The following is an 18,798-nucleotide window of genomic DNA, read 5'->3' as shown; positions in this document are numbered from 1 at the left end:
TAAATGTTTTGGGCCAATTAATTATACTGTGATAAATAACTGACCCATGTCTAAAGTGTCCTTTTTCCCCATGATACATTTGTAAAAGTTTTTTTTTGTAGAAAATAACATTTTTGAACACTGCAGGTTTCTCAGTGGTCATATCACACTGACTCTGAGGTGTAAGGACTCAGTATCCGGAACCACCAGTGGCCTCTCCCAAGTGACCCCAAACTAGCCAGCTGACTGTGGCATTCCCAGGGCTCCCTCCTTCCCAAGCAACTGGGCTGTGTGTGTGTGTGGAGGGTGGGGTGGGTAAAGTCAGGTTTCAAATCTGATGGGGACCCCACCCACCCTGCAAGAGAAATCAGAGAGGAAGCCAAATCCATGGAAACTGTTCATATGACATACTTTATTTCCAATCTACAACCATTAAAAACCTTTTGTAAGTTTACACTGTACAGTTATTCTCATGTCTGAAATAAGACACGGGCAGGGAGAGCTGGAGGAGTGGGCCAGTTGTCCTAGCACCCAATCCATCTTGGGAAGGAGCCTTTTGAAGACGGAAGTGGGGAAGCGAGAACAGTGGACAGGAGAGGCAGACAGTTTGGCCCAAGGATGGCCTTGGTCCCTTCCCTCCCGAGGGCCTTTCCTTGGGAGTCCCCTAGGGCCCAGGACTGCAGGACCCTTACCAAGAAACCAGGCTGGGCAGGAAGGGGGGCGCTTCACAGTATTGGCAGGGGTTGGGGAGGGGGGGCCAAGATGAGAGGACAGTTTCTGGCTCTCTTCCTCAGCTGCTGGGGGTTGGAGCTGGTTTTTGACACTGTCTACTCGGTCTCCCTGGAGGTGGGGGGAGGAAGAGGAGGAGGAGCTAGGGACTTAGGAGTCTTTCCTTGAGGAGTTAGTTTTCTTACTACTTGAAGAGAGGTCATGAGCCTGTGGTGAGGTTTCCAAGGGATACATGGTCAGGGTCTTTATCTCCTGCCCGCCCCCTCTCCCCCAGGACTCCCACCTGCTGCCGGGCTAGCACAATCCTACACGGCCTTTTGAGAGCAGAACTGGAACCAAGCCAGAGGCAGGGAAAGGAAAACTGTAGCCTTTTCCCTGCCCTCCAGCTTCCAGGAAAAGGACATAGTTGTTTTTTTTGGCAGGGAGCGTTCCCAATCTCTCAGGCATCCAGATGAGGCTGGGATTTTCCAGTTGTTTCTGGTCTGGGCCAGCCTCAGTTCCTCACCAGCCGCACGGATTGCTACGTGGGTCAGCAGTTGGCCAAGTCCTGTTATGTGAGAATCACCTGGAGGGCTTGTTAAACCCCAGCTTGTTGGGCCCCACACCAGAATTTCTAATTCTGCAGGTCTTGGGTAGGGCCAGCACTCTGCATTTCTGTCAAGTTCCCAGGTGATGCTCCAGATGCTTTGAGAACCTCCAGGCACCTCATCCTCAGCAACTCGGTGTCCTGAGGCAGTGACAGGGAGCTGGGCCACAGCTGGCAAGGCCCAACCTTAGAGGCACCAAAATACCCGGGAAGCTGCTGGAAACAGTCTTGTGGTGAGCCCCCTGTGCAGAGAAGTAAACTAAGGCACAGAGATCAGAGGCAGAGTAGAGAGAGGAGCCAGGATACCAGGGTCCAGTGGAGAGAGGATGGTGATGTAGGATCCCAAAACACAAGGGGTGTTCTGGGGCCCTAGGGGTAATCCTGGTGCTCATCATAAAATCACAGAATGGGGAGGCTCACAGAACCAGCCAAACAGAGATCTTCCCAGACTTGGGCAGGGTCTCCAGATTCCCAGCTGAGGTTCTTCTTCCCAGGAGCAGTTTGAGTTGGTATCCGAATGGAGTGTGACAACGCATCCAGGCCCTGACTACCTCGACCCTTCAAGGATGCTTCGAGGAAACCAGAGCTCCTTCCTTTAGGGCCTGAGGTCCCGTGGGCTGGTGAAGGGCAGGAAGGGAGGGAAACGGGGCTGACTGGATAAACGAGGGTCCAAGGAGGGTGAGGGAAGAGTAGCAGGTAGTGGGGAGGAGCCGCAGGTAGTGGGGAGGAGCCCTGGTCTGGGGAATGCAGGCCCAGCACCATGTCCCCTTTGGTTTTTGGGTCTGTGGACTTCGCAAACTTCAAACACTGTCGAGAGGGATAAGGGGTAAAGCCAGGACAAGCTGTTCTGGAGGCAGTGAGGCCCAGGGGAGAGCAGAGAGGATAGTGGGGTGTCAAATGGACAGACCAATGGATAAATGACCTAGGGAAAGAAGAACACAAGCCAGGCTGCATCTTCTTTACAAACAAGGCTAGGCAGGACTGGGTAGGGTACAGGAGCCCAGAAGGAGGGATTCAAGCCCCCCCCCCCAGCAATAGTTGACACTGATGGGGTCCTGAGGTTGGGGACAGAGAAGATAATGTGGTTCAACAGTGGACCTAGGAGATGTCCTGCTGGGCTAGGAGGTCGCTGGGGCCAAGCCGAGTGAGAAGGGCTGGCAAGGCTGATGCTCTCTGAGGTGTTGGAAAGGTGCCTCCTTTAGTGTGAGAAAATGCAAAATAAATAAAACAGAACCCAGGAAACACCACCAGATATGACAGCAAATGTCGGAGTTGGGCAACCAAAGACGCAGGTACTTCCGGGACAGGACGGGAGTGGGAGCCCGAGGGGGCAGGGAGGGGTTGCTGAGGTAGCAGGGAAGTCCATGGCAGGGAGCAGAGCTGGAGAGGCTGTTCTGGGAGGGCTGAGGGATGGGTGCTAAAGTAAGCTTGGGACCCAGAAGAGAAAAACCTGACTACGTACGGGTCAGGGCGACTTGGTATGTTGGTGGGAACTGGCCGAGAAAAGGAGGCAGGAGGAGGGGAAGCTTTGGAGGAAGATGGTAACAGAGAGGATGGGTGGGAGGAGGGGAGCCAATAGACTGAGCCCAGAGAGAGGAAGGGGCCTGACTAAGAGCACAGAATGGCAGAGTGGGGTCTCATTCACCACTGGTGATGCAGAATCTGCTAGGAGTCAGGAAACCAGCATTCTGGTCTTGACTGTGCCTTTAGTTTACTATGGGTTTACTTGGGTGAGCCACTCTCTTCTCTGGGCCCAATTTTTCATCTAAAAAGGTGAGGAGGTTTGACACAAAAGTCCAGATATTGTGTGATTCCATTTATATGAGCTACCTAGGTGAGGCAAATTCATAGAGACAGAAAGTAGAGTAGAGGTTACCAGGGACTTGGGGAGGGGGCGATTTATTGTTCAGTGGGTACAGAGTTTCAGCCTGGGTGATTAAAAAGTTCTAGAAATGGTTAGTGGTGATGGTTGCATGGTTTCAAGTCTGGGTTAGGTAGTGGCATATTCTGGGTGTCCTGTACCCACAAAAAAAAAGCCCCCAGTGGGGCAGTGGGTTTACACAGCAAGCAGGACAGAGTTGGGCTGGGGCATCCGATGGACCCAGGTCCTAGTCTAGGTTCGATGACTTCCCAGTTAGGTGACTCTGGGATGAGCCCTGCACCTCAGTTTCCTGATCTGCACTAACCCCTGTCCTGCCAAGGCTTCCTCCCACAGCTGTCCCTGAGAGGTCTGAAGCAGATGTGGGATAGGGGATAGGGGAGCAATTTCTAGATAGCAGAGTACTCTAGGTGGGGTGTGCAGGGGATGATTATTAGTATGAGTGAAGAGGTAGTGGGAGCTTGGGGGGGCTGGTAAGGTTGGAAGTTGGGGGACATTCTGGATGGGAAGGGAGAGGGAGGAAGAGCCTGGAAGCTGGGTGGGCAAGAGGAGAACAGGCTGGGTGATGAAACCATGAAAGGTGCCTAGGGGTGGGTATGATGGGACCACATGATAGCATGTGGGAGGGTGAAGTCTTTGGGTCCTTGACTTTGTCAGCTGGGGAAGCAGCTGGGAGAGGAGTGTCCCTGGGAAGACCAAGAGGTGGGGTCCATTTTGAGTTCATAGAAAGCAAGACCTCTTGGAGGTATTTTTAATTTGGTCAGCCTTTGGTGGGGAACGACCTGGGAGGGAAAGAGGGGGACAGGAATTGGATACAGATGCCTTGTGCACACAAGATCTAGGAGCGACTGATGTGCCAAAGTGGTCTGATTTTCATTTCAAATACAGACATCATTGTCCCCAGGAGGGTCAAGTTTGGCTCTGGGAAGAGGTCGGACATAAGAAACGTTAGGTTGTCCAGTTCAGGGTCAACCAGGGCACCTGGCCCCCCACTTCCCCCCACCAACTGGTGCCAAGACGATAGATCCAAGTCCAGTGATCTGTAGGGGATTAGGACCCCAGGGTTCCTTGGAACTTTGGTGGGAGACAGTGGAGATGGTAGAAAAGGAAGAAGGATAGAGGAGGTCGGGGAGAAGGAAGAGGAGGAAGGTGCTGGGAGTCCAGTGATGGAAGAGAAGCAGGAAGGGGAGAAAGGGAAGAAGGGCAGTGTTCCTTCCTGGGACCCCAGTGCTCCAGGGGAATCCCCTGTGGGTCAGGCAGTTTTCTGCTTTGGGAATGTTACCAAGACTTAAAAGGCATTTGAAGAAACAAACAAACTTAGAAATTACATTCCAAAAGAGTAGAGAGTTTTTACAAGCCAACCCCCCCACCCCAAAAAAGAAAACACAACCAGTTACTAATTAAAATGCTAAAAATCAAACCAAACCAATATTTACACATAACATTTTCAACCCCATTGAGCCCCACGTCCAGAGGCTTCTGCAGGAACAGTGGTGAGTGGCCTTGCACAGTGGAATGCAGGAAGTAGACACTCAAGGACTTTACTGAAAACCAAGATCTGGAGCCTCTGACAGCAGCTGGGGACCGGGTGGCCAGGCGCTGAGACAAGAAGACTGCAAGGACAGTGTTGGACGAGGACGATGGTAAGGCTGAGTGGTCCGTAGGCCTCGGGTTTCAGGTCTCATGAGGATTTCTCCCCAAGGCTGGGAATGAAGCTTGGGGAGCTTCCATAGCCCTCCATAGCTTAGGGAGGTGGCAGAAGGCCTCTGGTGGCATGTGGCCTGGTGTGAGTCCCCTCACCTGGAGATAACCTTGGAGGGGCCCCCTGACCTTTTGAGTGGGAGCAGTAGCATCCCGGGGGGGGACTGGCCCATGGCTCCCGTGGCCGGCCTGCTCTGCCCACACAAGTCACTATGGCATGAGCAAGGACCTGGTCAGACTGCCATGACCCTCGCATTGTGCCCGTAGGGAATGGAGATGAAGGACTTTGGGTAACTTGTCCAGGTGACCCTGAAAGGGCAGGACTGGGAGCAGGTGGGATTGCAGACGTGTCTCCTGTGTCCTGGGGGCAAACTCACAAAGCTGCTGGCTTTTGGTCTTCCTGCATTCCGCAGACAAGCTGCTTCATTCTGGTATTTCCACTCTGAGCCCCCAGCCAATGGCAGGGGGTTCATGCATCTGCGTGTGGCGGGCGTGTGTGCAACCGATACGGGTTCACTGGCACCAAGGGAGAGGCCATCTGAGGCCTTTCCCGCCACACTGCAGTACGTCCAATGGCTCAGGCAGCTCACGTGGGACGTGGGGAAGCGCGGGCAGTGGGGCTGGGGCTGGAAGAGGGGCCAGGAGAGGCCATAAGGCTAAGGAAAGAGGCTGGTGAGAAGGCTGGCAGGTGGTGAGAGCTGAGGCAGGCTGGCAGACACTCTCAGGTCCATGTGCAAAGCTGCAATAAACAACATTCTCGAAGTTCAGTCCTGTTTTCCCGTGAGTTCTCACTTGGGGAACTTGGAGAGATCTCCACGCTCTTGATAGAACCTTAGTAATCTGTGTTTGACTCATTAAAAAAAAAAAAAGGTTTCAGAGGGAGGAGCAAAATGAGAGGGCAGATGGAGAATGTTTGGGAAGTGGGGATGTCGGCCCAGCCCCCCACCCTGTCAGCCAGGGTTTGCAGACTGACTGCTGGGGGCTGGCCAAGTACCAGTGAGTGAAAAGCAGTGCTCTGAGGCCAGATGGTCAGCAGAATTGGGGAGCAAGCTGCCGGGCTTGTCAGCTGGGGAAGCAGTCTAAACTTGACCAGGAGACCCGAGCTCAGCGGCCGAGCTGCCTCGTCTGCATGGGGGAACCCCATGCCTGCCCATTGTGTTAGAAGCCTCACTTTGTCCCAGTGGCAAAAATACATGTCTCGACCTCCAATAAATTACCTTAGGGACTTTGGGGTAAATTAAATTATTAAAATAAAGTAAAACCACCTTAAATATTTATAGTAAGAAAAATTCAAATAAACAACTGAGGCAAGAAATGTGTTTCCAGGCCCCCGTCCACTGCCGTGTCCTGGGGACACTGGCCTCTGGGAGTGCTCCTTGGCCTGGCGTGGCCAACTGGGAGTCTCTCATTGGGAATAGCTTTGCCCTCCACCAGCCACAGGATGTAAACACAGTGGAGATGTGGCGCCCCTCCAGGGTGTTGGGAAAAGAGACCCCAGCGATCAAGGCAGTGGGCATTTAGGCATTTATCTGTGCACCAGGTCTTGAAACTGACTCTACCTATTTCTGTCCTGGGAAGGTTGGTGCCCCACCAAGTCACCTTGACGAGGGAGGCAGTTCCAGTGGCTACCCAACCCTGAGCCCCACGTTTCCACCTCATTCTCCAGTCCTTGCTGCATCCAGGCTACGGGCAGGGAGATCCAGTGCCCCAGGATTCCAGGCCGATAACCTGGCCCTGGCTACTGCCCTATCATACCCCCTAGGGCCACAGTGATCCAGAGCAGTGGGGCTGGGAGGAGGAAGAGGTGGAGGGAAGGAAGGGAGGGGGATGATGCCCAGCTCAGCTCCACCAGGAACCCCACGTTCTTGTCATCGGTGTTTCCTCCCCATGAAGGAGGACATGGTTGGCAGGGAACATCTGTGAGCGCTTTTCCCTGAGGAGCACCGCCAGAAGTGTATCCTTTCCTTGGCTCTTCTGAGAAGTGACTGTGGGCAGAACCAGGCGAGGCTCTCCGAACGGACTGGCTCCCAAGGGATCCCTCTGGAGCCACCTCCGACGCCTAGGTGTGGTCTTTCTCCCACTGACTGCCTTCCCCTGGGAAGTCCAGGATCACCACCCAGCAGTCAGCAGGAGACCCCGCTTTACCTGGATGGGAAAGCTGTTCTCTGGCAGTGGTGTAGCTGCTGTCCATCCAGGGCAAGACGATGCTGGGGGCATGGGCCCCTTGCCTCGGCTCCTCCTCGCGGGTTCCCTTCGGCAATGCAGGGACTGGGCTGGTTGAGGTGGGGAGCCCGGCTGCTCTGTCACTCGCTGGGGGGAGCTGCCCTCTCCTCCCCACCCCAGCCGGACTCTGAAGGGTGCAGCCGGCACTTGGAAGGAGAGTGGCGGAGGGCAGAGCGGGACGGCCGGGCGAAGCAGGAGGTGAGAGACTGGGTGCTACAGTCACAGACAGCATCCTGGGAGAAGGGAGGAGGAAGTCAGGAGGAGCCAAGAGGCACTGACCACCCAGGGGCTGTGTGGTCGGCCGGGCAAGGAGTTGGGACTCAGCCGTGCCTGGGGACCAGGTCCCAGGGGCTATGGCCCCTCTCTGGACCAATTTTTTAAAATTGTCTTTCTCGGGCGCCTGGGTGGCTCAGTCGGTTAAGCGACTGCTTTTGGCTCAGGTCATGATCCTGGAGTCCCGGGATCGAGTCCTGCATCGGGCTCCCTGCTCGGCGGGGAGTCTGCTTCTCCCTCTGACCCTCCCCCATCTCGTGCTCTCTCTCTCTCTCTCATTCTCTCTCTCAAATAAATAAATAAAATCTTTAAAAAAATAAAATAAAATTGTCTTTCTCCTCTTAGAACAATAATAAATATTCATAAATAACATTTCAGAATGTAATGAATTCTGGAATATACAGAGAAGAAAGTGGACATTGTCCATCAAAGATAAATTCTCAACATTGCACAAGCATACATTTATCAAAATGACATCATCTCCTACTGCCTATTTCATAACTGCAAAACAAACACTTTTCTGTCACTATGTATACCTAGATTTCCTTCTTTTTAGTGGCTATATACTACTCTACTGAATGGAAATACCTTAATTTATTTATCCAATTCATGTTTTATGTGCATTTTAGGTAGTTTCTCATTTTTTACTATTATCAACACACCAGCAATAATGGTTAAAAGTGCTGCTACAGAACTAGATTGCTTGGTTGAAATCCCAGCCCTGCCACTTACCAGCTGTGTGACCTTGGGTAAGTTACTTAACCTCTCTGAACCTTGATTTCCTTCTAAGATGAAGGACATGATACCTTTCTCAAAATTGTTGTGAGGTTCAAATAAAAAATGATATGCAAAGCACTTGGCATAGTGCCTATTAAGTATTCAGTAAATGTTAGTAATTTTTATTAATAATGCCATACATTTATTGATACAATGTTCTCCCACCTCTGTGAATATTTCCATAGGCTACATTCCTAGAAGAACTACTGGGTCAATGGGTAACATGCACATTTTACATACTGAAAAAAATTTGGATCAACTTTAAAATCAACATTCAGGGGCACCTGCGTGGCTCAGCCGTTAAGCGTCTGCCTTCGGCTCAGGTCGTGATTCTAGGGTCCTGGGATTGAGGCCCACATCGGGCTCCCTGCTCAGCGGGAAGCCTGCTTCTCCCTCTCCCCCTCCCCCTGCTTGTGTTCCCTCTCTCACTATGTCTCTCCCTATCAAATAAATAAATAAAATCTTTAAAAATAAATACATAAAATAAATAAAATAAAATCAACATTCAAAATACAGCCAGCTTGTATATTTGTCTCTTTATGTACATGGTTCTATGGGTATGATGGTTAATTTTCTGTGTCAACTTGACTGAACCACAGGGTGCCCAGATATCTGATCACACATTATTCTGAGAGTTTCTGTGAGGTTGCTTTTGGATGAGATTAACATTTAAATCAGTAAAGCAGATTGCCCTCTCCAATGTGGGTGGGCCTCATCTAATCAGTTGAAGGCCTGAACAGACCAAAAGGCTGACTTTCCCTGAATAAGAAAGACTTCTTCCTGCCTGATGGCCTTAGGACTGGAACTACATTAGCTACATATGCTGTCCTGGAATGACATCACTGGCTCTCCTGGTTCTCAGGTTTTTGAGCTCAGACTGGAGCAGACTGGAGCAGCTCTCCTGGGTCTCCAGCTTGCTACCTTACCCTATAGATCTTAGGACATGTCAGCCTCTGTAATTGTGGAAGCCAATCCCTTATAATAAATCTGTTTCTCTCTATAAAAACACATGTATACAGACACACACACACACACACACACACGTACATATAACCTATTGGTTAAAAAAATTTTTTTTGAGTATAGCCAAAGGACTCAAACTCACAACCCTGAGATCAAGAGTCCCATGCTCCACTGACTGAGCCAGGCAGGTGCCCCATCAAACTGTCTTTCAAAAGAGTTTGCCCAATTTCTACAGCCTCTAGTAATATGTGGTTAGTGTTGTTTTTGTTTTGTTTTTAAGATATTTATTTATTTGAGAGAGACAGTGCATATGAAAGAGAGCATGAGCGGGGGGGGGAGGGCAAAGGGAGAGGGAGGAGCAGGCTCCCCGCTTATCAGGATGTCTAACATGGGGCTTGATCCCAGGACCCCAGGATCACAACCAGAACCGAAGGCAGATGCTTAACTGACTAAACCACCCAGGCGCCCCTGTGGTTAATGTTTTATTTCTCTATACTCTCAACCAGCTGTCTATACTTAAAAAAACTTCCAGTTTAATGTACATACTGAACGTATCATAAAAATACATCTTGCTGAATTCTCATAGACTAAATACACCCACTGTATTAGGGTTATCTAGAGAAACAGAACCAACGGGCTGTGTGTGTGTGTGTCTGTGTACATATGTGTGTAGAGATGAAAATCAAGAGGGAGGCAAACCATAAGGGACGCTGAACTCCAGGAAACAAACTGAGGGTTGCTGGAGGGGAGGTGGGTGGGAGATGGGGTAATCAGGTGATGGGCATTAAGGAGGGCACTTGATGTAATGAGCACTGGGTGTTGTAACAACTGATGAATCACTAAATTCTACTTCTGAAGCTAATAAAAAAATTTCTTTTAAGCTTTAAAAAAAAACAATTTGGCAATATTTATCAAATACCTTTAAAATTTTTATATTCTGTTAGCCTATAATCCCATTTCTGCAACTTAAACCTAAGGAAATAATCCAAAATGTGGACAAATATTTTTGCACCAAGATGTCCACCACATCATTATGCCTGATAGAGAAAATCTAGAAACCACCTAAACATACAATACATACAAATGGGTCAGTCCTAGCCCACGCCACCTCTCTGCATCCCCACCTATGACCTTTACTGAGTGCACCACAGGCCACATGATACCACCCCTGACCACAGCTGATCAGACCATGGGGGTACACTGGACTCAAGGTAGACCAATCACAGTTTCTTCTTTCTTCTAGGAATGTGGAATTGGGACAGAGGGATCTGAGTCAGTCTCTCTTAGGTACTTGAATTAGAAGCTATTATAAAAGCAGAGCTGGGACCATTCACGCAAATGCAGCAGAGAGAGGGGAAGAAAGCAGACATCAGAGAAAACAAAGCTCAAGGGAAACGATAGGGAGACAGAGAAGTCTGAGACCTTCAGGTCCTTGCATTTGGGATCCATAAGATACTCCACCATTTCCCTTTCTGGAAAACTAACTTATATGCATTCTTTCACTAACATGCAAATAATCCTTAACCAAATCTGAAACTGAGTGATATCAGGAGTGGGGTGTACAGCAAAAGATTCTCGGAGAAAATGGAAGCGCTTAGGCACAGAGTTTTGGGAGGGGGGCAGGGGTGTGCTGGAAAATGTTTAATAACTAGTTTTCCAGGAATGAAGGGAGAAGCCCTGATTTGGAGCATTTGTCAATTTTCATGGTGTAAATCCTCCCACTGTGGCCACTCTCAAGGTGCCAAGGTGTTTTACTGAACACAGAGATGCACACGATTAGCTCTCATCGACTCCAGCACACCAATGCAGGAGAGCAGTGAGGACACCTCTTCCCTGGAGGGGATGCTAGCAATCTCTGGTGTGTGGTGGCAAAGCAGCTGGTTAAGCCTCACTCACTCGCCTCTTGGTATTCAGACCCTGTGCCCATCAGGCTGTTGTTCCAGGTCTGGGAGTCTTCTAACCCCCGTTGTATCTATCTATCTATTTACTTTTAAGTGGGCTCTATGCCCAACATGGGGCTTGCACTCATGACCTTGAGACCAAGAGTCACATGCTCTACCGACTGAGCCAGCCAGGCGCCCCCCCAAACCCCTATTCCAGACCAGCAAAAGGACTTTTTGAAACACACAACCATATTCCTGAGTTTGAAAGCCAAGAGAGTTTGGACCTTACAAGTCAACCTCCCCTACCCCAAGAAGAAGAGTAGACCCCACCCACCTACCTCGTTGGGAAGGGCTGTGGCTCCGTCTCCCTCCCGGGGGACACCATCCTTCCCCACCTGGGGGAGCACCGAGAGTCTGGCCTCCTCGCTGCCGCCTGACTTGGCTGCCTTCTTGTTCAGGATCCTGGCCATGCCCTCTGGCTGATGGTAGCTGGCAGGGGAGAGGGGCTCCAGCTTCTTGGTGCTCTCCTCCCCTGCCGCAGAGGTGGGGCTTGGCGCCCGGCCACACACATTACGGAAGAACTCCTGCACGATGCCATACTTTGGAGGCTCGGGTTTGGCCCGGGCCTCGGACATGCCCAGTTTCCAGACAGACTCTGTGCTCCCCGAGTGCTCCACCACACTGAAGAGGCTGGACAGCCCATCGTTGATGTTCCTCAACACGGGGCTATCCCGTGTGGTGGTGGAACGGGCCCAGGCCGAGCCGTTCTGCTTGCCCTGGTGCAGGTTCCAGAGGCTGCGGTCCTTGGCGCTGTCCAGCTTGGACACTGACCGCCTCTGGAGCTTCGGCGAGCCGTACTTGGGGGAGCAGCACGGCCGCTCGATGCGCGAGTGCACCTTGTCCAGGGAGGAGGAGATCTGCTTGCTGCGCACGGACACGAGCGAGGAGCTGCGGGGTGACCAGCTCTTGCTGTGGAGACTGCTGCGGGGGGGGTCGGTCTGCAGGCCCACGCTGACGGTGCGGATGGTCTGCGTGCCCACGCTGGTCAGGCCCACCGTCTGGCTGGACGTGCTCTTCACTTTCCTCTCCAGTGAGCCCGAGCGCATGGCCTGGCGCACGCAGTTGGTGATCTCCTTCATGTCGTCGCTCATGTTGCCAGACATCTCAAAGTCGTGCAGGGCCGCTGGGAAGCCAGGCCCTGGCGCCGACGGGCTGCCCCCCGAGCCTGCGTCCAAGCGCTGCCGTGAGAAGTTGCAGAGCCACCGGCTGTAGGAGCTCTCGGCCAGCCCGTCGGCCTCAGCCGACTCTTTGGGCTTGGCCGTGGTGAAGAGGAAGCCGGGCTCGATGATGATCTTGCCCTCCCTGTCGTGGACCACGGGGACGCCCAGGCGCCGGGCCACCGGGGGGCTGTAGTACACACGGATGCCCGTCTTGTCGGGGGCCGTGTAGCTGCGCTGCATCTGCCTCCCCGCCGGCTCCTGGCAGCCCAGGGTGCCCAGGCGGTTGCAGTCCCGCGGCGAGAGCCCTGGCTGCTCCTGGGCATCCTTCTCCGGGTCCACCGGCTGGGTGCCCACAAAGGCAAAAGCAGGGTTGTTGGGCAGCTTCTTACCGCGGGCCGCGTCCCCGGCAAGGTAGGGGGAACAGTCAAGCAAACTTTCAAACTCAGACATGGAGGAAACAGATTTGGTCCTGGGAGGAGCGGAGGAGGGAAGAGCAGTGTTAGTGGGAGAAAACAGAGAAGGGGCAGGCGCTCTGGTCTTCCTCCCTGGCCCACACATTGCACAAGAGCTGGGACCACGCCCGTCCTGCTCGCCTCTCGTGGAAGATGCTGTTGGTGCCCTCCCCCATCCCGCCTCGGCACCTCTGCACCTACGTACCCAACACAGCACACTCTGCACACCTGCTATTCTCCGCCTAAGCTTTCTTGTGACTGCAAGAGCACACTTGGCCTCCACGCAGAGGAAGCGACAAATATCACAGAGTTTGGCCCCTAGACACAGACCTCAACAAACAATGGGCGGATCTGGTGGCTCAATACCCAGCCTCCTTGATCCTTGGGTGGGAGAACTCTGCGTGGCACGTTCCACTCTGGCTCCCAGAGTTCCTCAGTGAAACCGAGCTTCGGTTGTCCACAGAATGACGACATCCCCCTTTACTGGCTGCCTTCTCTTCCTCGGGTCACTTCCAGTGTTTCCCAAATCCCTTCCCAAATAAACCATTTGCACTCAGATCCTTGTCTCAAGATCTTTGAGACAAGTTCTCGAATCCTGTGTTTGCTTTTGGGGGAACCCAAATAAGGTGTCACTAAATCTCTGGCACAGACCTGGCACATGTTGCCTGATGACCAAAAGTGCCAGGCGGACGTAAGTACATCTCAGAGCCAGATCATTCGGCCCTCTAGTAACTCTAGTAGATAGCTCCTATTATCCCCACTAGAGAGAGATATCAAGTATCAGCCAAGGTCACACTCCTGGAAATGGCAGAGCGGGAGTTCAAACCCCACCCTCTGACTCCAGAGCCCACCCTCCTACCCTGGCCCTCCTGGCCTGAGGTTGCTCTCATGGCTCTGATGGGCTTCTGTCGCCCTCATTCTATTCATGGGTTTCCTAACAGTGGAGACAGGGCCCTGACAGCCCCGGGGTCTCCCTGGCCATAGCGCAGGGCCGGGCCCAGAGTAAGCTGCTCAGTAATCCCAGGAACGGAAACCCAGCCTGCATTCCCCTAACTCCAGATGCAGGGAGAAGGAACCCCAAGAGGAGCTGAACAGTTTCTTTCAAAGCGAGGATATACGGAGCCCCGGGTTTTCATGCATGTCCACAATCAAACAAACAAGAAAAATCACGGGCTGCAGTTCTCACTGTCCCAAGCCTCCCGGCTCCTGAGGGGCTTTGGCTCCATAGAAACCATATCCCAGGGCTCTCCTAGCTCTGCTGAGGTGCCATGGTGGGCACATGGGGCGAGGAAAAGAGGACAGGCAAAGGGGTGGAGCAGGGAGAGGTGCCTGAAGGGCGAGGCAGGGGAGGGGCTGCTGGGCAGGGCAGGGGGGGGGGATGCTAGCACCTTTTTAAGGCGGTGCCCCCAAGGTCAGCTTCAGAAACCGCCTCCTTGTCGAGAATCTTCTCATTCCGTGTCTGTCAAGAAAGAGAGGCAGGAAGGGTGAGTTCTGGCCACCAGCGTACCGAGGGAAGGGGACAGGAGGTCAGCGGAAGAGCTGACCCGGGATCCCACGCCTGAGTCTCCTCTTACAGGGCAGGAGTGAGGTCAGCACTGATCTGGAATGCCTGTTGGTCAGTTTCTGGCTATAGTGGGTCTAACACTCCTTCCGTGGGTATGTGATCCAGGCTTGGCCAATCAGAGCTCCGAGAGAGAACCCCAGGGAAAGAGTCTTTTTAGAAGTTATTCTGAATGTGGCGGCAGCAGCAAAGGAGACGGTGGCCACGGTTCAGATGGCGGTGACAGCAGTGACCTCAAGGTTCCTGCTCAGGGCTGGTCTCCCCCTGGTTCCAGAGCAGGTCCCCTGGGACTTGCACCCGTTTTTCTGAACCTGCATCACCAGCCCTCTTGAGCCCCAATTAAATCCTCTCCTACCTCAGTTCCTCACAGTTAGCGTTTGTGGCTTGCAACCACATCTCCTAACACACCACTTCCTCGGGCTGTCCTGAGCAAAGAGCTGTTACGGCCACTGTTTGGTCACTGAGAACGCTGCTATGTGGACAAGGCCTCTGAGGCTTAGGAGCAAATTTTACCAAAGTGACCTAACTGGTCTCCAAAGAGAGGGTGGGCTAAAGCAGAGAATGTGATTCTCATTTTACCGCGGAGGCAACCGGAGCCCAGAGAGGGAGAGAGTGACTCGCTCAAGACCACACAGCTATTCAGCGGCCTCGCTTTGCAGAAAGGCACAGCTGAAACCAAGAGATAGCAAGCACCTGGCCAAGAGCACCGAGACAGCCGCCTCTCTCCCGGGTGTGGGAGGACGGAGCTGACAGATGGCTCCTCATAAGTCCCCAACCATCGGCTGCAACGATGGGGTAGAGATCCCAGGACTGAGGAGCCCAGAATGCAAGGGGGCAACCTGTGGGACAGAGTTAGCCTCCTCTCCGTCACATCCCCAAGTGAGGGACTTGGCAGTGCAGCCAGGAGCCAAGAGAACACGAATGGCCTGCTACCCCGCTCACCTCTTTCCAGCTATTGTCCTGCTTCTCCAGGTCTGAGTGCTTCAGGATCCAGGGTTCAGCGGCCTTCTGCAGCTGCACAAGGGTAAAGAGGATGGTCAGTGGCAGGCGAGGCTGGCGAGGCTGGTGAGCGGGGCCTCGCTGTGTGCAGGGTCAGTCCCCAGGCTCTGCTCGTAGCTCGAACGACCCAGTCATGGACGAGGAACCAGCTTCCCAGTGGGCAGCAGCACCGAGCCACCAAAAGATGGATTTGGAAAATGACCATGAAAGCAACCACTTACAGGCATCCTTATAGATGCCCTTCTGTCTGCTCCAGTAACGGCTGTCACTACTGTGCTACTTCATGCTGCAAATCCTGGACCGGCTAGGTCGGCTAAGCAGCATCCCTAGTGTGGGGGACCCACATTAGGAATGAGGCCGGCCCCTACACTCTGTCCTGAACAGCTCTCTATGAAAGAGGCAAATCAGTATAAACAATATGTATCTCACGATTACATTAAATCAGTATAAACAATATGTATCTCACGATTACATTATTGATTAGGAAAAAAACGATCTCTGTGAATATAAATTTAAGTAGCAAGAAAAGGAAGGAATGGGTTGGAGTATGCTTTTGCAATATTTGGGTCTTATATAAAGATGAAGTCCTGAGTTATGTAATTAAAATAAAAAGTAAAACAAAGGAAAAGAGTCAAAGAGTGGCGCATAGAAGCTTGGTAAGGAGCACCTGGGTACATGATGTGAACTCTAGTAGGGTGTAATGGTCAATGACGGTTTTTTCCTATCCCCCCTCTTTTGGTCAGAGGACTCTAATTTCCCCAAATTTTCAGGGTTCAGTAGGCTCTAGGGGTAGGCACATGACTTAACAACTGGCCAATAAGCCTCGTGGAAAAGGAAAACTCTCTATTGCCTTTGGTAAGCCGGGAAGGTCTGAGCACAAAACTAACAGTGACCGTATCCGAGGCTTGCTTACGAATAAAGCACAAAGGAAAGCAAGCCTGAGAGACTGGCAGAGAGACAGACCTAGCACCTAGTACGGTCTCTGAGCACCTTGATCCAGCTATAACTGAAGGCGATCCCAGTCCCAGACTTCTCCCACAGTGAGTCCCCCTGGTGGCTGGAGCAGGCCTCACCTGGCTCAGGCGGTTCTGCAGCTCCTTCACCTGCTGCTCCACCTGCTGCTTCTCACCCTGAAGCCGCTCCACCAGCTGCAGCTTCTCCTGGCTCCAGTTGCGCTCACTGATCTGCAGCTGCCGCGTCAGCTCCATGACGGCGCTGTAGGACTCAGCCAGCAGGTGCTGCTGCTCCTCACGCTCCCGCTGCAGGGCTGCCCGCTCCCCAGCCCCCTTGCCAGCCTTCAGCTCCATCTGCAGCACAAGGAAGAGCAAACTGGGTGGCTGGCACCAGGAGACCCTTCCTCTCTGGCCCCCTGGCCGCCCTTCCCTCTCAGGCACCCGTAGGGGGTGGCGGGGGGAGAGCTCTGCTCTGAAGACCCCTCACCTGCTCACTACCCCATGCAGAACTAAGCCCTCCTCACAGCCAGGCCTTGCTCAAGCATTATCTCAGCATCCTTGTGAAATCTCAGCAAGACAGCTACCTTTTACGATATTTTGCAGAGAAAAAGGTTCGAAGAAGTTACGTTATTTGTCCCAGGTCATGCAGCTACAAAATGGCAGAGTTTCCTAGTTGTTGCTTCTCATATTTTATCAACTCTCCCAAGTGGTCTGGGTTTATGGTTGGGGGGGTACGCACCCACAGTCACATAATGAATGTGTGAATCAGTCCAGTATGACGACCTTCACACCACCGAGCCTCGGGGTGGCAGGACGTAAACATGCAGCCTCAAGCATCAGTGTGCCCCAGATCCCCCAGGCTGTGGTCTGGTATATTAGCCCCCACAGGGGCCGATCAGCCTCCCAGCGGGTAGGGCACCTGGAATGTCTGGGTTTGGGGAGCAGCAGGAACAGTCAGAGGAAAAGAGGGTGACAGGGAAGCCAGAAGTCTGTGAGCACTGGGAAGAAGGCTGGGTTTGTGGTAATGAGAAGCCAGGAGGGGCAGAGGTTTGGGGAGCAAAAGTCACATCTGCTACTTACTAGCTGGGTGACCTTGGGAAAGAAACTTAACCCTTCTGTGCTGGTTTTGTTACTTGTCCAGCAGTGACCATCAGTGTACACATCCCCACGGGGCCCATGATGCCCAGGAAGGCAGCCTACAGCAAGGGCAGACCTGGAGGAAGCTGGGACCTGAAGAGTCGTGGCAGGTGGGGTTGGTGGTGATGGTCAGGGCATTCTCTCTGAGTGGGAGGAAACCCACCCTCTCACTTTTCACACCAGAGGAGGGCAGCAACTTGCCTCTGGGCACACAGCAGAGACCACAGCTCCAGGGCTCCTGGTTAGGCTCCTGTGGTCACACTGGGTTGTGGGGAGGGGAGTCTCCCAGTTTGTGTGGAAGGAGTAAAACAAAGCCAGGGAGCAAGGGACGAAGGGGATCCTTATGGGCGGGGGGAGCGAATGAGGAGAGCAGGCAGCAGAAGCCTGGCTATGCGCGTGAAGGATGTCACCAGGTGCAGACAGGCATTTAAGCATCTGGCTTCACCCCTGAACCCAGGGTGCAGCAGATGTGCCAATGATGTCCTGTGCCCATCTGCCTTCACTTTCCTTCCTGGGCCCAGTGACTCCCAGTCCCCAGTGTTTGTGGTACCCTTGCTGTGTGCCTCAAGGTAAATCTCTTGCCCTCTCTGGGTCAAAAGAGGAGGTAAAGGGGTTCCTATGCTTCTTAGGAGCATGGCTTGGGCATCATGCTCCCAGATCTGACAGCTGTGAGGGCTTAGATGAGGGAGGCACAAGGGGGGAAATGTCTCTGACAGGTAGGGGCCTCACCTGGGCAGTATGGCTCTTCAACTCTGCCCGCTCCGTCTCCCAGGTGGCCTTGGCCTTGGCAAACTGCTGCTGGAGCTCGGTTAGACCACGGCGTTCATCCCGAAGCAGCCAGCACAGCTCCTTCAGCGTCACCTTCATGTCGGCCAGTGTCTTGATATACTCGTTGGGCTGCAGATGGGGGCAAGGCCTGGGTCAGGACCTTTGGGGGGGGGAAGGGGAGCTGGGCTGGGAGCACTCACCCAGAGTCCAGCCTGGGACTCTACCCAGTCTCGAGCAAACCTCATGACCCCCAGGTCATCTCACCCAGCCAAACCCGGGCCTGGCCACCTCCTAGGTTGACATGTGCCCCAGCCTCACATGAACAAAAAAACCCTGAGGTCACAGCAATTATTATTCAGCCTAAATGTGAGATGGGCCCTGGCTTCTTCAAGCTTCTGCAGACTCTAGGCCCTGGGTCTTTGTCCTTGCCCAAGATGTGCCTCTCTGACGCACTGTGGGCCACATGGGGAATCCCAACTATGCGGCCTCCCTGACTGCCTGACTCAGTCCCCATCTTCTCTCCTTGGCCCATGACCTGTTTCCCACCTACCCAAGCTCACTGTGTATGACCCTGGGAGCCTGTCCCCATTGCTCTCTCTGCCCCATGGCTTGATTTGGGGGTCAGACCACAAGGCCTCTCTTCATACGACCCCAACTTGATGTCCTTACCCCCACTATGTACATCCCAAGCCACAGCCAATCCCAGAATACCCTG

General features: G+C 53.0%; 1 protein-coding gene across 3 annotated transcripts in view; it reads right to left on the bottom strand.

Annotated features, from left to right (window-relative positions):
- Nucleotides 1–371: 371 nt before the first annotated feature.
- The window catches only part of MTCL2 (microtubule crosslinking factor 2), a 68,423-nt gene continuing 49,996 nt past the window's right edge, over nt 372–18,798 (bottom strand). For all 3 annotated transcript variants that reach the window (XM_081832821.1, XM_081832822.1, XM_081832823.1), the window contains 6 exons: nt 18,045–18,212; nt 16,299–16,532; nt 15,169–15,240; nt 14,054–14,124; nt 11,332–12,682; nt 372–7,330 (listed from right to left, as the gene is read on the bottom strand). In XM_081832821.1, coding sequence (XP_081688947.1) covers nt 7,178–7,330; nt 11,332–12,682; nt 14,054–14,124; nt 15,169–15,240; nt 16,299–16,532; nt 18,045–18,212 — 2,049 coding nt within the window. In that variant the 3' untranslated portion in view covers nt 372–7,177. The remainder of the gene's footprint in view (nt 7,331–11,331; nt 12,683–14,053; nt 14,125–15,168; nt 15,241–16,298; nt 16,533–18,044; nt 18,213–18,798) is intronic.

Source organism: Leptonychotes weddellii, chromosome 10 (genome assembly GCF_054177405.1).
Source record: "Leptonychotes weddellii isolate Sample4059 chromosome 10, ASM5417740v2, whole genome shotgun sequence".
NCBI classification, from domain to species: Eukaryota; Metazoa; Chordata; class Mammalia; order Carnivora; family Phocidae; genus Leptonychotes; species Leptonychotes weddellii.
The sequence above is the reverse complement of the archived record's forward strand: the minus strand, read 5'-3'. Positions and strand labels throughout refer to the sequence as shown.